This window comes from Sinocyclocheilus anshuiensis, unplaced genomic scaffold (assembly GCF_001515605.1).
Source record: "Sinocyclocheilus anshuiensis isolate Anshui unplaced genomic scaffold, SAMN03320099.WGS_v1.1 scaffold660, whole genome shotgun sequence".
Classification (NCBI taxonomy): domain Eukaryota; kingdom Metazoa; phylum Chordata; class Actinopteri; order Cypriniformes; family Cyprinidae; genus Sinocyclocheilus; species Sinocyclocheilus anshuiensis.
In genome coordinates, this window is record NW_015557099.1 from 7,299 (window position 1) to 23,077 (window position 15,779).

At 36.0% G+C, this 15,779-nt stretch overlaps 1 protein-coding gene and 1 long non-coding RNA gene across 3 annotated transcripts in view; one reads left to right on the forward strand and one right to left on the reverse strand.

Moving 5' to 3' along the window:
* Nucleotides 1-2,620: 2,620 nt before the first annotated feature.
* The window catches only part of LOC107677496 (phosphorylase b kinase regulatory subunit alpha, liver isoform-like), a 19,843-nt gene continuing 6,684 nt past the window's right edge, over nt 2,621-15,779 (reverse strand). The window contains exons 9-32 of one of the 2 annotated variants that reach the window (XM_016472416.1): nt 15,137-15,190; nt 14,922-15,044; nt 14,710-14,805; nt 14,330-14,437; nt 14,033-14,111; nt 13,181-13,315; nt 12,924-13,033; nt 12,657-12,801; nt 12,492-12,570; nt 12,256-12,392; nt 11,191-11,361; nt 10,998-11,098; nt 10,772-10,905; nt 10,516-10,672; nt 8,835-8,914; nt 8,636-8,714; nt 8,432-8,561; nt 8,239-8,340; nt 7,191-7,309; nt 7,039-7,062; nt 6,659-6,712; nt 5,963-6,190; nt 3,289-3,489; nt 2,621-3,024 (exon numbers count right to left, since the gene is read on the reverse strand). In XM_016472416.1, the coding sequence (XP_016327902.1) occupies nt 2,851-3,024; nt 3,289-3,489; nt 5,963-6,190; nt 6,659-6,712; nt 7,039-7,062; nt 7,191-7,309; nt 8,239-8,340; nt 8,432-8,561; nt 8,636-8,714; nt 8,835-8,914; nt 10,516-10,672; nt 10,772-10,905; nt 10,998-11,098; nt 11,191-11,361; nt 12,256-12,392; nt 12,492-12,570; nt 12,657-12,801; nt 12,924-13,033; nt 13,181-13,315; nt 14,033-14,111; nt 14,330-14,437; nt 14,710-14,805; nt 14,922-15,044; nt 15,137-15,190 (2,820 nt within the window). In that variant the 3' untranslated portion in view covers nt 2,621-2,850. The remainder of the gene's footprint in view (nt 3,025-3,288; nt 3,490-5,962; nt 6,191-6,658; nt 6,713-7,038; nt 7,063-7,190; nt 7,310-8,238; nt 8,341-8,431; nt 8,562-8,635; nt 8,715-8,834; nt 8,915-10,515; nt 10,673-10,771; nt 10,906-10,997; nt 11,099-11,190; nt 11,362-12,255; nt 12,393-12,491; nt 12,571-12,656; nt 12,802-12,923; nt 13,034-13,180; nt 13,316-14,032; nt 14,112-14,329; nt 14,438-14,709; nt 14,806-14,921; nt 15,045-15,136; nt 15,191-15,779) is intronic. The other variant, XM_016472417.1, reaches the window with a different exon arrangement.
* LOC107677500 (uncharacterized) overlaps nt 14,881-15,779 on the forward strand; it is an 18,205-nt gene continuing 17,306 nt past the window's right edge. Inside the window, exon 1 of the long non-coding RNA XR_001632850.1 lies at nt 14,881-14,960. This is a non-coding gene — a long non-coding RNA (uncharacterized LOC107677500). The remainder of the gene's footprint in view (nt 14,961-15,779) is intronic.

Sequence of the window (15,779 nt, forward strand, 5' to 3'; positions counted from 1 at the left end):
ACTCTAAAAAATACGTCTTGCAGATGTAAATGCAGACATCAAATAGACGTCTCCGAGATGTATGTGTGCTATCAGGGTTAACACTGTGATGCACTATTAGCAACACAGTAAAATATGCCATTGTGTGCTAAACATGCTAGAAATATGCTCAAACATGCTAGCAACACTTAGCTAAGTGCTAAAGCATGCTATTAACACCATCAAACAGGAAGTTGTTGTAACTCATGCATACAATGTCCAATCTGCCTCAAACTTCACATGTTTGATTAGAGTCCTGGCCTGAAGACATCTACATACTCATATTCGGCTACAGTCATAGCGCCACCAGCTGGCAGCAGGAAGATTGGCACATATAAATGACTTTGACATATTCCTCCTATATTTATCACTTTAAATCCATATTGCTCGCCGTTGACTGTTTTACTAAAGCCGCCCGCTGGTGGTGAGCCCGGGTGCGAGGGCCCGTTCATCGCTGCTTGCAGCTTTAATTTTAAATTATGTTAGCCTCCAGAAAGCCAACATTTAGGCAAAATCAGTTTTTTTATAGTTTCCTTAATCTGAGCAGTTCAAGACTTGGCTACTTTTCGTAAATTTGCCACCTGAACACACACAAAAAAAATCGATTCAACAAAGTTAAGTGAAAATTTGTCATTCGTGCCAAAAGATGGGCACCCATAGGAAATGAATGGGAAATACTAAAATTCAAAGCATTTTTTTTTTATTTGTCCAACAAAAATCAATAAATCCAACACAATGCAGATCATACATACATATGAATGAAGGGGTGAGTCTATACAACATTCTCAATGTGGCAAACACTCACAAACACACACACACACACAAACCCATATACAAAGCATTGAATGAGCCTATAACACAGCAAGTTTTAAATTTTTTTAATTTTGTCGAATAAAAACAGTCTCTGACACTTACAAGAAAAAAACAACTGAATGAGACAATGACTGAGCTTTTTTTTTGTGCCACTCAGCCACTGTGCACACACACACACTTCAAAATCAGATCAAAGTCCTACTGCAAGATTTGTTGATGAAAATGTCAACAACAACAAAAAAATGCTTGAAACATGCAGGTTTATTGTTTATTCTTACATGTTTGGAATAATTTGGTTCCATTTTACTTTTTTGAGTTATTGAAATTTGATGTTTTTTATTAGAAATAAATGATTACTCTGTCTCCTACTTTGTCTTTTCCTCATAGCATGGTCAGATTTGTCTGTAAGCATATTTTGGCATCTTTGTATAGTCTCACTCAACTGTTTTTTTTTTATTATTATACACTTTTAACCTGTGATAAAATCTAAAACTTAAGAGGTTAAGTTCATTACAACAATGGTTTATTGATTTCAGCCTATATGCAGCCATTGAGTACTACAGCCATATAGTGGCTATTGATATTTTTATACCATCATATGTCACCAAAATTGTAGGTTTTGGCTGTCTAAACTTACTGGAGTGATTTTCTTTACTTAAGTATAAGAAATATTAAATATAACAAAAATAAGCATATTTTACATTAAAAATATGGTACTTTTAGGGGTAAATAAATTCAAAAAACACCAAAAATCACACAAAAAACTGCATAAATTGATAGTTTTTATTTTATCGAAGACAGTGATATGACATTTATTTAAAAGCAAAACCGGGATCACAGCTGAGACCACGAATGACAAATTAAGGGCTGCTATAAAAATGATGCTCGTGACATTTATTGAAGAAGAAAAAATCGGGATCACAACTGAGACCTTCGTGCCCAAATTTGTCCATGAAGGACAAATTAAGGGCTGCTATACGAAGGATGCTTGAGGGTTAAACCTTAAATTAGTCTTTTTCTGACACTAACATTTCTGACTCTTACTCCTAGAGCTTTCAAGCTGCCATCAGTCGGGTCAGTCTGCCATCAAATCTCAAAATTCTATGATTTAAGTTTCTTGGTGAACTTTTTTTTTTTTACCTAGTTCAAAAATTAAATCACAAGGTATTAGGTAAAGGTATTATATTCAGTTCTCTGAAGACACACATAATGCTGAATGCCATGAGTGAGAATGTTGCATGTTTGCATGCAAAGAACAGATTATAAGTTAATTTTACATATGACTTTTATGAGGCATTACATTTTGTATCGTATGTTTCTTTAAATAAGAAGCACCTGTTAAATAACACATTTCAGAGTAGTTTTATAATGTAATAACAATGTATAGGATAATGTTAAGTCTCAAAGCTTACAGTAATATAACACAGCCTTTTGTTTTGTTTAACTAGAGACATGGTACAGATCAAACTATAAGTGCTCTATAGACACACAATTGAAGCACCAATTTAAATAAAATAAACATATTTCTATGAACATAAAATTATAAATTATTTAAATGAGTTAGCCAACCCAAAATGATAATTAAAATCATGTAAAGTGTTTCTGTTGAAATTAAATATATATTATTATATTATATTATATTATATTAGTTAATTGCATTTTACAGTTCTTAAATTAGAATTGTATAATTAAAGGGATAGTTCACCCAAAAATGAAAATTTGACGTTTATCTGCTTACCCCCAGGGCATCCAAGATGTAGGTGACTTTGTTTCTTCAGTAGAACACATTTTCATTTTTGGGTGAACTATCCCTTTAAAACACAGAACGGCACAGTGGTCCATTTCCTGCAGTCTGTTAGCTTCACAACATATCCTGTGGTGTTTTTTAGTGGCTTCCCTGTTGATGCTTGTCCTTTGCTACTGAACTAAGGTCAACTGATTTTTTTGTTGTTGTTAGATTTAATAAAACCGGTCATAGATCCATCCTGAAGGTCACTGGTTTTCTGGGAACTGCAGTCGTTACTGCATTAGACAGCTGCTGCTTGGCAGGAAGTCTTGAACATATGTGACCACAGCCTTGGAAAGATAAGTCATAGTACCATAGCTGCCACTAGGAGCACTGTCAAAAAAGAAGTTACAGATTCCTGTGGCAGGATCTTTCTCCAACAAATACTCATTGGCCCCGCTGGATCGCTGAAATAAAAACACATGAGCCATAATGTCCAGATGTGCAAAATTGGAATCTACACAAAACAGGCACACTTTGATGAAGTTGAGATAGTTTTGATATGTTTAACCTTTTTCATCAGTACATAATTCTATTTGTGTTATTTCATAGTTTCGATGACATTATGCTAAAATGGGAAAAATCGTAATAACAGGCAGGTGTGTACATACATGTGAACATACCAATTGAGCATCATATGATTATATATAACAGCATATGCATGATGATACCTGATCCTGTTGAAAAAGATCGTTGGCCATGTGAACAATGAGGTCGATCTGAATAATTCCCCCAATACTGGGAATCTCCATGTCAGCTACAAGGATCAACACCATAATGGCCTCCACCAGCAGCTGTCTGTACTCAGGCTGTGGGACATGATTCAGTACAGACTCCACGTGCACTGCGAACTTGATCTCTCCTTCCGTCATCTACAATAATACACACAGATAACAGCTCATGGTTATGGGTATTTAAAGGAAAATGAAGTTAAAGGGATCGTTCACCCAAAAATGAAAATTCTGTCATTAATTACTCACCCTCATGTCGTTCCAAACCCGTAAGACCTTTGTTCATCTTCAGAACACAAATTAAGATATTTTTGATGAAATCCGAGAGCTTTCTGACCCGGCATAGACGGCAACGCAACTGTAATGTTCAAGGCCCAGAAAGGTAGTAAGGACATCATTAAAATAGTCCATCTGACATCAGTGGTTCAACCGTAATTTTCAAAGAAAACAAAAATAACTATTCAACAATTCTCTTCCATGTCAGAATTCGACATGCGTTCATGACAGTACCATGACGCATGCGTGTACATTCCTCTCTTTGCAAACAAGGCGCAGCACAACCGGGTTCTACGTCAGAACGCCGGCTCCTGCGTCAGCAGCACCACACGCATGCGTCATGGTACTCTCGTGAACACGCATCGAAATCTGACACGGAAGAGAAGAAATTGTTGAATAAAATTGTTATTTTTGTTTTCTTTGCTCACAAAAAGTATTCTCGTAGCTTCGCAAAATTAAGGTTGAACAACTGATGTCACATGGACTTTTTTAATGATGTCCTTAATAATTTTCTGGGCCTTGAACGTGTCAGTTGTGTTGCTGTCTATGGAGGGTCAGAAAGCTCTCCGATTTAATAAAAAATATCTTAGTTTGTGTTCCGAAGATGAACGAAGGTCTTACGAGTTTGGAACGACATGAGGGCGAGTAATTATTGACAGAATTTTTATTTTTGGGTGAAGTAACCGTTTAAAGACCTTTGATAAGGTAGTGTCACTTTTTGGATAATATACTGGCTGACTCTACAGACAGTTAAGCTGAGCACCCCCTTTTATTTGTTTTTATTTACATATTTTATATTACATATTTTCTGTTATAGTTTTATTTCATTGGCAGGTATTTTATTTTGCTGCATTATTGTACTTGGTAATTGGATGGGATTTTGATAATTGGGGTAAAAATATTGCAGAATCACAATTCGTGGCAAGAGAGTTTATATACATAACCCACAATGCATGAAGAAAAAACAGGTCAGTTTTGATTTCAAGCCAAATTTAAAGGAAAAGTTCATTCACGAAAATAAAAACTTAAAAAATGTCATCATTTACTCTGCCTAGGTTTCAAACCTGTATGCTGTATGCTGAAAAAACTTCATAAAAGTACCATACATGAGGGTGAGTAATTAATGACAGAATTTTAATTTTTGAGAGAACTAACCTTTTAAGGTTCAATGTAATATAGTTTGGCATAGTATACTGTATATATACACAGTTCAAAAGTTTGGGGTAGGTTAGGTTTTTCTTGAAGAAATTTTTGAAAGATGCTCACCAATGCAGCATTTATTTGATCAAAATATAGTAAAAATTAAAGTAATATTGTGAAAAATGTATACAATTTGAGGTAACTGTTTTCTATTTGAATATATTTTGAAGTGTATTTTATTCCTGTGATGGCAAAGCTTAATTTTCAGCAGCCATTACTCCAGTCTTCAGTGTCACATGATCCTTTAGAAATTATTCTCAAGAAACATTTCTTCATCTTATTAATTTTGAAACCAGCTGTGCTACTTAATATTTTTATTGAAACTAATAATTTTTTTTTAAAGATTTGAATGAATAGAAAGTTCAAAAGATCAGCAATTATTTTAGTGTTTGTGTAACAATGTGAAATAATTTACTGTCACTTTTGATCAATTTAATGCATCCTTGCCGACCCCAAATATGTGACCCTGGAGCACAAAACCAGTCATAAGTAGCAGGGGTATAAAATTATCGACTTTTCTTTTATGCCAAAAATCATTAGGATAGAATAATTAATAATTAATAATAATAATAATTTAATTTAATAATTAATAATAATAATTTATGCATTTAGCAGATGCTTTTATCCAAAGCGACTTACAGTGCATTCAAGCTATACATTTTTTACCAGTATGTGTGTTCCCTGGGAATTGAACCCACGACCTTTTGCAAACGTAAGTTTTGATTAGTAATATGCATTATAAGAACTTCATCTGGACAACTTTAAAGGCGATTTTCTAAAGGCGAATATTTAGATTTTTTTGCACCCTCAGATTCCATATTTTCAAATAATGGTATATCAGCCAAATATTGTCTAATCCTAACAAACCATTCATCAATGGAAAGCTTATTTATTCAGCTTTCAGATGATGTATAAATCTCAATTTAAAAAATGTGCAATCTACTATTTATAGTATATATTTATAGTATGTATATATATATATATATATATATATATATATATACATAGGTGGATGCACCTCACGGGGGGGGGAGGCAATTTAAAAAATGTGCAATCTACTATTTATAGTATATATTTATAGTATGTATATATATATATATATATATATATATATATATATACACATAGGTGGATGCACCTCACGGGTGGTGGAGGAAGGCAAGACATATCCAGCAATGGAGAGGCCATGACATTTCTGGAGAATCTTCCAGACTTTCTGGTAGAAGCCCATGGGAACCCTGTTTATGGCCCCATCTAGTCTGCGTCTCCTCAGCCACTGGCCCTGGCGCTCCTCCCACTGCAGGTGTGAGTCTCCTGTACCGGTCGGAGACAGCATCCCGCTGGGAGTGGAGGGGCTGCTGCATCGCTACAGACACGCACACATTTGCATTGTCAGTATATCATAAAGATATGAGGTAAAATTTTGACTAGTGGGACTAGTGGCACTAATCAGCACATATAACACACTTAAAAGCATGCTTCAGGTTTAGTAAGCAGAAACTATGACAAACATAGCTAAGATGTTATAATGTCAGCCCATGCTAAGAGAGTGAAATGACCACAACAAGACAAGACTGATGTGAGACAAGTTAGAAATATTAATTGGCTGTTATGGCTGTAAGTTTGTCGCATTTCAAATCAGTCAATTAATCTGAGGCACTGAAAAATTTCATTAGATTAAATTTATATTTATTGAGTACCAATGAACTGAATCCACCCCTCCAAGTTAAAATTATTTTTAATCTTCTGAACTGGCTTGTGTAAAAAAAAAAATAGTATTCGACAGTGGAGAGCAGGTGTTAGTGGAGAGGGTTTTGGTTTTTCTGCAAGTTACCGTGGAACGAGGGGAGGTGAAATTACTGCTGATGGAATGACTGCTGGTAAATATCTATGAGAATAAAAGCAGAGCATATAAACATTTAAAATGGACATAAAAATGGAAAGTATTTCTGATGAACAAACAGTTGAGGCATCAATCATACAGAGAGACATTAACATGAAAAACTATCACCTTCACAGTCAAAAAGATGCTTCATATGACTAAAAAAAGATGTGTATGATATGGGCAAACTGAAGATTACTCAGAATTTTCATGCTAATACTGGTTTCATGGTCTCGACAAATGTGCTGTGACCACTAGACAGAATGGGCTCTGCACAAAAAAGCTATTCTACAGTATTAGCACAGCATGCCAATATTACAAACTCAACCCACACTCATGGGTCTGGAGTCATCGAGCTGAAAACAAAATAATATAAAAGCCATTTAAGGTACAATAGTGAGGAAATCTGTAAAAATATCACAATTTGCAAAACATTTGATAAATAATTTACAGTCATGTCTAATTTACGTGACTTTCACTCCACCTGTTTGATTTCAGTCTTGAGTTTTCTGATGCCTGTGCGCTCTGTCTTGGTGGCCCCTGTGTGTCCAAGCTCATGGATGGAGATGGCAGGACTGGTGGTTGAAGACTGAATCGGACGCACTTTCACACAATACAGAGCGATTATTGAAGAACAGACCACACAACAAGAGTAGCCACATCATACCTCTTTTTAAATTAACTGCACAGAAATCTTAAAATAATATTTTTGTAGCTATTCAGCTAGGATGCATTCATTCGATCAAAGGGACAGTAAATACATTTGTTACAAAAGATTTCCATTTCAAATAAATACTGTTCTTTTGAACTTTCTATTCATCAACCATTCCTGAAAAAAAGCATATTCCACAAATATGCTGTAAATTCACCTGTGCCATCACAGGAATATACTGAAGCCCGTTTCTGCCACTGAATAAAACATTTTTAAAAAAGGTAATTGCAAGTTATCTCACCATTCTGGCTTTTTTTCTCTCAATTGCGAGTTTACATCTCGTAATTCCGACTTTTTTTTATTAATTGCAAGATACAAACTCGAATTTGCGAGAAAAACAGTCAGAATTGCGAGTTTTTATCCCGCAATTCTGACTTTATTTCTAGCAATTGCAAGTTTATATCCCACTATTCTGACTTTATAACTCATAATTGTGAGTTTATATCACGCAATTCTGAGAAAAAAGTTTGTACATCTCGCAATTCTGACTTAACTTAAAATTGTAAGATAAAAATTCTCAATTACCTTTTTTCTTATTTTTTACTCTTCTGTAAGAATACATTACATTTTAAAATATATATTTTAAAAAAATTGATGTCCACAATATTACTGTTTTTAATATATTTTGATCAAATAAATGCAGCCTTGGTGAGACAAGCGACTTCTTTCTAAAACATAAAATTGAAACTTTTGAACAGTCGTGTACATATAGTACAGAAAATGACTTTCAAAAATAAAACGATAAAAATTACACCTAAAAACCCAAAGAAATACTCACTGGAGTAAAGAGCGTAAAAAACTAAGGTTGATTGATACTCACTGCTCCTCTCTACACCAAACTCTTTCCCGCTCAGGATGTGATGTAAGAGATTCTTCATGTCAAAAGGACTGAGGCTCATCAGGCTCTCTGATGCCTCCTCACCTGTAGATGTCACATGGACAGATTTATTGCACTTAATGTAAGCAAATAATAAAGATTTACATTGTAGAACCAAAACTCTGATTGGCTGTACCTGAGCAGTGTAGACTGCGAGCAAGTTCTGTAGCCATCACTTGCACGATGAGCCCGATGCGCAGACGCAGCATGTCTCCAAACAGAGATGGCTGAGAGCGCACATACATGGCCAGATACACCATGATCTCCTGAGCTCAGAAGTTTAATTTAATAGCACAGTGGAAGATAGCAACATAACTTAAAGGCTTAAAATTACAACTACCTGTGTGAGGACAGCAATGCTGATGTCTTGTCCACTGGCCTCATAAATCAAGCTAATCAGTTCTTCAGGAGGAAGAGGACTAAAAATAAGAGAATCGGTTAAGTAAAAAGAGAATATTAAAATGATTGCTTTATAAAAAAAAATAATGATTTAAAAAATAAATAATCTAAAATGACTATCAGAAACTAAAGACACTCACATTGTGATGACCTTCTCTCTGGGTTCGGGAGGAAGACCCACTGTCAGCTGTTTATGATGGGAGATCAGATCTGTGCAAGCCTGAGTGCATGCATGCACACACACACACACACACACACACACACACACACACAAACATTATTACAGGTAAAATTGCTCCCACTGAGAGTTAAGCTGATATAAATCATTTTTACTCTTTGTTTAGATTATCATAATTTTATAAATCTAATATTGTATATTTTATGACAATTTTCTAATTTAAAGGATTAAAGTTGTAAAAAATAATGAAAAATGTTTCCAAGACAGATTTTGATGAGACTTGAAAAATTACTATAAAAACTAATTTTACAAGAGATTTCTATTTTTAAATAAATATTCTATTTTTAAATAAATGTTCTTTTGAACTTTCAATTAATCAAAGAATCCTTAAAAAAAATATAACGGTTTCCACAAATATATTAAGCAGCCCAGCTGTTTTAACATTGATAATAATACGAAATGTTTCTTGAGCAGCAAATCAGCATATTAAAATGATTTTTGAAGTAGCATGTGACCTTAAAGACTAAAGACTGGAGTAATAATGCTAAAAATTCAGCTTTGCATCACAGGAATGAATTACATTTTAAAATATATTAAAATAGAAAACAGTTATTTTAAAGGGTTAGTTCACCCAAAAATTAAAATTAGCCCATGAATTACTCACCCTCAAGGCATCCTAGGTGTATATGACTTTCTTCTTTCAGACGAATCCAATCAAAGTTATATTAAAAATGGTCTTTGATCTTTCAAGCTGTTTAATGGCACTCAGCGGGTGTTGCAGTTCATCAGTCCAAAAGAAGTTAAATAAAGCGCATCCATCCATAATAAAAAGTGCCTCACACGGCTCCGGGAACGCCAACATCTTACGTCATCCGCCCGGAACTGCTTCCGTGTTCAACTATTGGCACAAGCTAGATTAAAGTGATTATTACGTTTTGAATATGGATATTTTTCTTACAAAAACGCATCGATTCGCTACAGGAGGCCTTTGTTCACCCCACGGAGCCATGTGAGGCACTTTTTATTATGGATGCATGTGCTTTATTTCACTTCTTTTGGACTGATGAACTGCAACTAGAGCCCGAGCGATATATCGTTTTGGCGATATTATCGGCCAATATGTGCCTGTCGCCGATATATCGGTATCGGCGAATATGCCGCCGATATGAAAGGAAGCAGCGCCGGGCGGATGACGCAAGACGTCGGTGTTGCGCATGTGCCGCTCAGAAGTGACGAACGCAGAAGCGCAGCGGAGAGATCAAAACAAAACAACAGTCACTAATTCAAAGACAATTTTTAATATAACTCCGATTGGATTCATCTGAAAGAAGGAAGTCATATACGCCTAGGATGGCTTGAGGGTGAGTAAATAATGGGCTAATTTACATTTTTGGGTGAACTATCCCTTTAATTTGTACTAATATTTCACAATATTGCTGTTTTTACTGTATTTTTGATCAAATAAATGCAACCTTCTACTAAAATCTGACTCCACACTTCTGAATTATAATATAACAAACATTTAAAGTTTTAAAATTTCAAAATTCTAAATATTTAAGTTTTAATTATTAAACAAAATCAACCAAGAAACATAAAAGTGTCTGTTGTTTATCAAACAAGCACTGATAGATATGGGGTCTCACCTCAGCAAGGACTTCCACTCTTTTCTTCAGGATGCCTGAAATGTAGCGAATGAGGCCCCATTCCTTACACGCTCCTGCCCGAACATACAGCTCCTCCAGCAGGGAGCGAACAGTTGCCTCTCCTTGTCCTGACAGATTTACTATCCAATCTGAACCCCTAAACACATTGATGATTGATTTTTTGACTTTGATTAAAAATGGCTTATAAAATAAATTATAATGGATATGCACAGTCAATTTGTACAAAGGTTCTCACTTCATAGCATAGAGGACATAGAGGATATCTGCCTGGTCCTGAAGGGTTGGACAATGCTTTAGCTGATTGACCAGATAGGCAAAGTCTGTGTTCCCATGAGAATCACGTGGCAAGTGCAGGTCAACGCTATCAGCCTAGATTGTGTGTGCAGACAAAAACAGACATGAATCAAAACAATGGGCCGTTTATTTCATTTTTCACTTTATACTGGAGTGTGGAGACTTGCCTTGGTGCGATGAGAAACATTGTGCTGAGGAACATCCAGCAGATTGAGAGACTTCCTGTGTTTGCTCATGATGGGGACAACAGGCAAATACATGGAAGGCTCTGAAAAACATAACAGAATGAGATGACTAGCCGTACTGTAAAAGAAAGCATGAAATCCACTTAACTATTAACGATCGACCTTGAGGGCTTACTGGGTATGTTGTGGCCCTGAACCTGGGCCATGAAAGAAAGGATGTCCCTGGTGGTGTGTTCAGCACTAAAAACGTGGTGCTGCCCCCTCTGGATGGCAGGCAGATGGCATTTTGTAGCAGTGCTGTGCAATAGATCTGTGAGATACTGGTCAAACATGTGTCCTGAACCTCCTGCGGGAAAACAAACCACCACTTTATCATTTTAGTTTATGTGGAGTATTGTGCATATGTTGTGTTTTGGATGCTGGTGTCCCCAGTAGACTTATTAACTAGCTTAACCAACAAGATCAGGAATAGAGATGCAGATATCTAAATTCTGGATGATAATGATTAGTAAAATTCAACACTATTTTGAAGTAATTCAAAATAAAAACTAAAATAATGTAGAGCATAAAAAAGATATTCACTTTGATATTTGCTAAACATTACATTTCACAGTGCTATTTAAGTGAGTGTAGGCAATTTAAATATAAAAACAAATCTTTAATCAGTTTTTAAATCAGTGGATATCTAATATATAACAGTGTTATTTTAGAATTATTTATATTATAGTATTTATTCATATTTTGAATTAGCTTTTATTATTTTTTATTTTAACTCTAAAAATCATATTTTTATTTTTATTTAAAAATCTGTCAAGTAATGTGCTTTTGTCATTTTATTAGTTTTATGTTTTTTTATATTTATTTTTATTTTATTTTTTTTTTTTTTTTCAGTTTTAGATTCAGTAATTTAAGTACTTCAAATTCGACTTATTTTATTTCAGTTGCCAATGCCAATTTTTTATTCACGTTTTGTAAGTTTTTCAGCTAATATTTATATTTTATTTCAGATTTATTTCAATTTTAATAGTTTAGTTAGCAATAACAACACTGCTGAAATGGTACCCTAAGAAAGACCATTCTGGTCCATCAGCTTCACCAACAATAACCAGCATAAATCAACCTTGAACCATCAACACTTAATCTGGTCTGAAAACCCTGGTTTTCAGCAGGGTATGTATACATTTATTTTTTGGGGGAGAGATGCTTTCCAAAGCAGCTATATGCAAGTCAGTATGGATACCTGAGGACCCATAACTCTCTTCTTCTTCTTCTTCTTCCTCTTCCTCTAGCAGATTCTCTTCAGAGTCAGCATCCAAGAAGCTGAGCTGGGTGTGGAAGGAGGTTGTGAGGAATGAGGAGAGGTTTGCCATCTGCACCCTAAACAACAAAGGGATTTGCGATGTTAAATAAACCATATTCGTGCCTCAAACATCATACTCTAACTCTTTTTATTGTTACTGCCACAATTTTTCTGACCTTGCACCCGCAAAGTAGCCATCTTGAAGCTTCCGGAGGGTAGAGAGGATACAGGGGTCAATACTGTCACCCTCCTCAACTGGCCCAATAATAGAAAGAAAGAAAGAAACTGTTAATATTAATTTGTGCATAGTGCAATATCTTCCATCATACGAGAAGTTTTACCCAGCATGCTCGGTGTGATAGGGAACGTGAGGGTAGGTCTTCCAGTCATCCGCCAGCAGGACGAGAGATAAGCAAGCTCTGTTCGCAACATCTCCACAATCATCTGGTTATCCAGAGCCAAGTAGAAGTGATGCTGGTCAATGAACTATGGGAAACATATATTGTTATAATGTTTTTTTAGACTTTACAGTATATACGTACATATATTTTTTTGTAGAGTAGGTCTTCTACTATAAAAGACTTCCATGTGAGATCCTTTTTATTTACCTGTGGAGTGAATGTGTAAGTACCATTTCTGATCTCATAAAACTTTGAAGTTCCCAAGACACCAATGTGCCTGTATAGTCGCCCACTCAGATTCAGCTTTTTACAGTTACCTGTGCAGTGGAAAAAGGAACCGGTTTGAATTCAATTTTGTATCCCAGAACCTTCAAGACCTTCTTCTAAATGCAGTTTTACAGATGTAGCCTTTGTTTACACGGTCTGGCTCTGTCCTGTTAGTCATGGTGAACCTGAACACTTACCCAGTTTCACATAAATGTGGCTCAGGATGCGAGCTGGCATGACCCGGATGGGCGAAACGTCAGAGATGGTCTGAACCTCAATTCCTTGATCCCTCAGCAGCTGCTGGATCTGCACTGACTCAGCCACTACACTCACTAAACAGAACAAAAGGTCAGTCTTCTCTGTTTAGCAAATTATAGTGTCAAGATCAAATTCAAAATTGAGCTTCTAGTAATAAATTGAATCTGCTCCTTAAATGGACTTCAGCCCAACACAACCAGCACACTCATTCCTACTGTGGTAGATTTTCATATCCCCTAATATAAAATATTAAAACGATATTAAACTCCAACCTTTTATAGATGCAAAACATACTATATAGTTTCATATAAATGAAACATACTATATAAATTCTTATATATTCAGTTTATTCTTTCTTTAACCAAAATCTTTCAAAAGATTTTTTTTTGCAGAATAGTGTTCACTGGGATTCAACCCACATTTTTTCCATTATAAATGTAGTCTTCCAGAAAGTTGCATGTTTTGGTGAGAAAACAACGGGCTAAACATTTGCCCTTTATCGCTTTGTTTCTCAAATATCTCTTAGCACTTTATATCTTGTTACATTTGTTGAAAAGCTATTACAACTTAGTTAGTTATCAAGTTATACTGTAATTGAGCATTAGCATAAGTGCCTGAGTTTGGCCAAAACATATTTCTAAAAATCTGCCACATGCTTTTTCCAATAAAAAAAATTACAGAAATTCAAAAGGTGATATATGGTACAAATAAGTCTGTGTCTGAATAGGTATGGTTTGACTGTCTATATTCCTCATTTAAAAAAAAAAATGAAAGCAATAATATTCACAAACCTTGCACAACAACATCTGGCTTGAATTCTTTAGAAAATCGCCTATTCAGAGGATCAATCTCTCCAGGGGCCAGAAATCCCTATTTAAAATTAACCATTTGTCAGATATCAGTAAAAGAAGCAGAATAGATAAGACACAAAGGATTGCCTAAGAAACACTGGGACTACTCTGTTTTGACATTTTACATGTACACTTAATCAACAAAGATACCAAAGGTAGCGCTTCAACACCTGACATCATATCTGATTATATACAGTATAACATGTTTAATATGAAAGTGGATCCAGGCTTTAGTACCTCTGCCAGCAGACAGCCCAGGATATACAGAGACTGGCCCCACATGTGTGGGAGCTGGCCAGCGGCCACACGCTCCACAGAGTGAGGGTTCCTGTACTCCTCTTCAACCTGAACAAGAAATAAACACACAGATGAGCAACAGATCAAAACATTTTACCCAGGATTGTTTGTGTCACAGTTACTGAGCAGAGTCCAAACACTCATTCAACTTGAATTAATCTTCAGAACTGGCATAATTCAGTATACATTGTGTCTTTGCGCAAAAAAAAGGAGTATCTGAGGTGATAAATGTACATGCAGATTCAGAATGATTTGTTGCAGATGAAAACTGATGAACTGTACATGGTATTGATCAGAGTAACAAACTGGTTTAAACTCACTTTGTCAGCAGGTACAGCATAGAGTTCAGGCACCAGACGAATCCCGTGTTTGCCTCTGATCAAAACTCCTTCAAGAGCCTCTCTGTATTCCTGCACCTGAGGAATGACACGCCGTGTCATAACTACATACTGCCTCCATGTGGCCATGAGTGGGAGTTATTTCTGCTGCTTTCAGAATACAAGTGAGGACTTGTAGGACGGCCTGTTCGTACCTGCTCATGGTCTTCATTGAAGATGCCATCAAGTATAAGGTAAGTCCAAAATACTGGCCACTCACATTCAATGTTCTCAAAGAGCTTCAACTCAGCAGGATCATAGTGAAGGCGAGTGGGGTCCTATCACAACCATAAAAACATAGAATGCAGTCACACTATAAGAGAATTAGCCACAAAATACTTATTTTGTGTAAAATCAAGTGTCTGGTTACCTCTGTTGGGGTCCTGTATCCATCTCTGATAAAGCGACAACAGCCGTAACGTCCCTAAAATGATCGAAATTTGCTTAAAGGGATAGTTCACCCAAAGTGTACATTTTTGGTGAAGTATCCCTTTAAGATTGTTACAAAAATAGCAACCACAGTTGAAATGCATGTAGCCTCTAAAGCAGTGGTCGCCAACCCGTCGATCGCGGTAGATCTTTATCACTGTCCCAGTAGATCCCGAAAATAACAGTAAAATAAGTACAAAAATGCATTACATTTATGGGGTTATATTAATGTATCACTGAAGCAGTGGTGTAGTCGGGGCCATACGCAAGTATACGCCGTATGCTTACTTTTTTCCCCGGGATGTTTGCGTATTACGACTTCTAAGGATCAGTATTCGCATATACCCTCGGTATACCCACTTGTTTTGTTGCTCCGCAAATCCGTAATCTACTGTCATGTAGCTTCCCCTTTAATGGTGTACTCTGCTTTGTTTACAGTGGTAACCAAGGAAACGGTTCATAAGCAGTGTTGCCAAGTCCGCGGTTTTCCCGCTGAATTGGGCTACTTTTAACACTGTTGCCGCGGGTTGTTGTTCATGTCCGCGGGTTGAAGCGACCCCAATAACGTGATATTTATCCCCTGG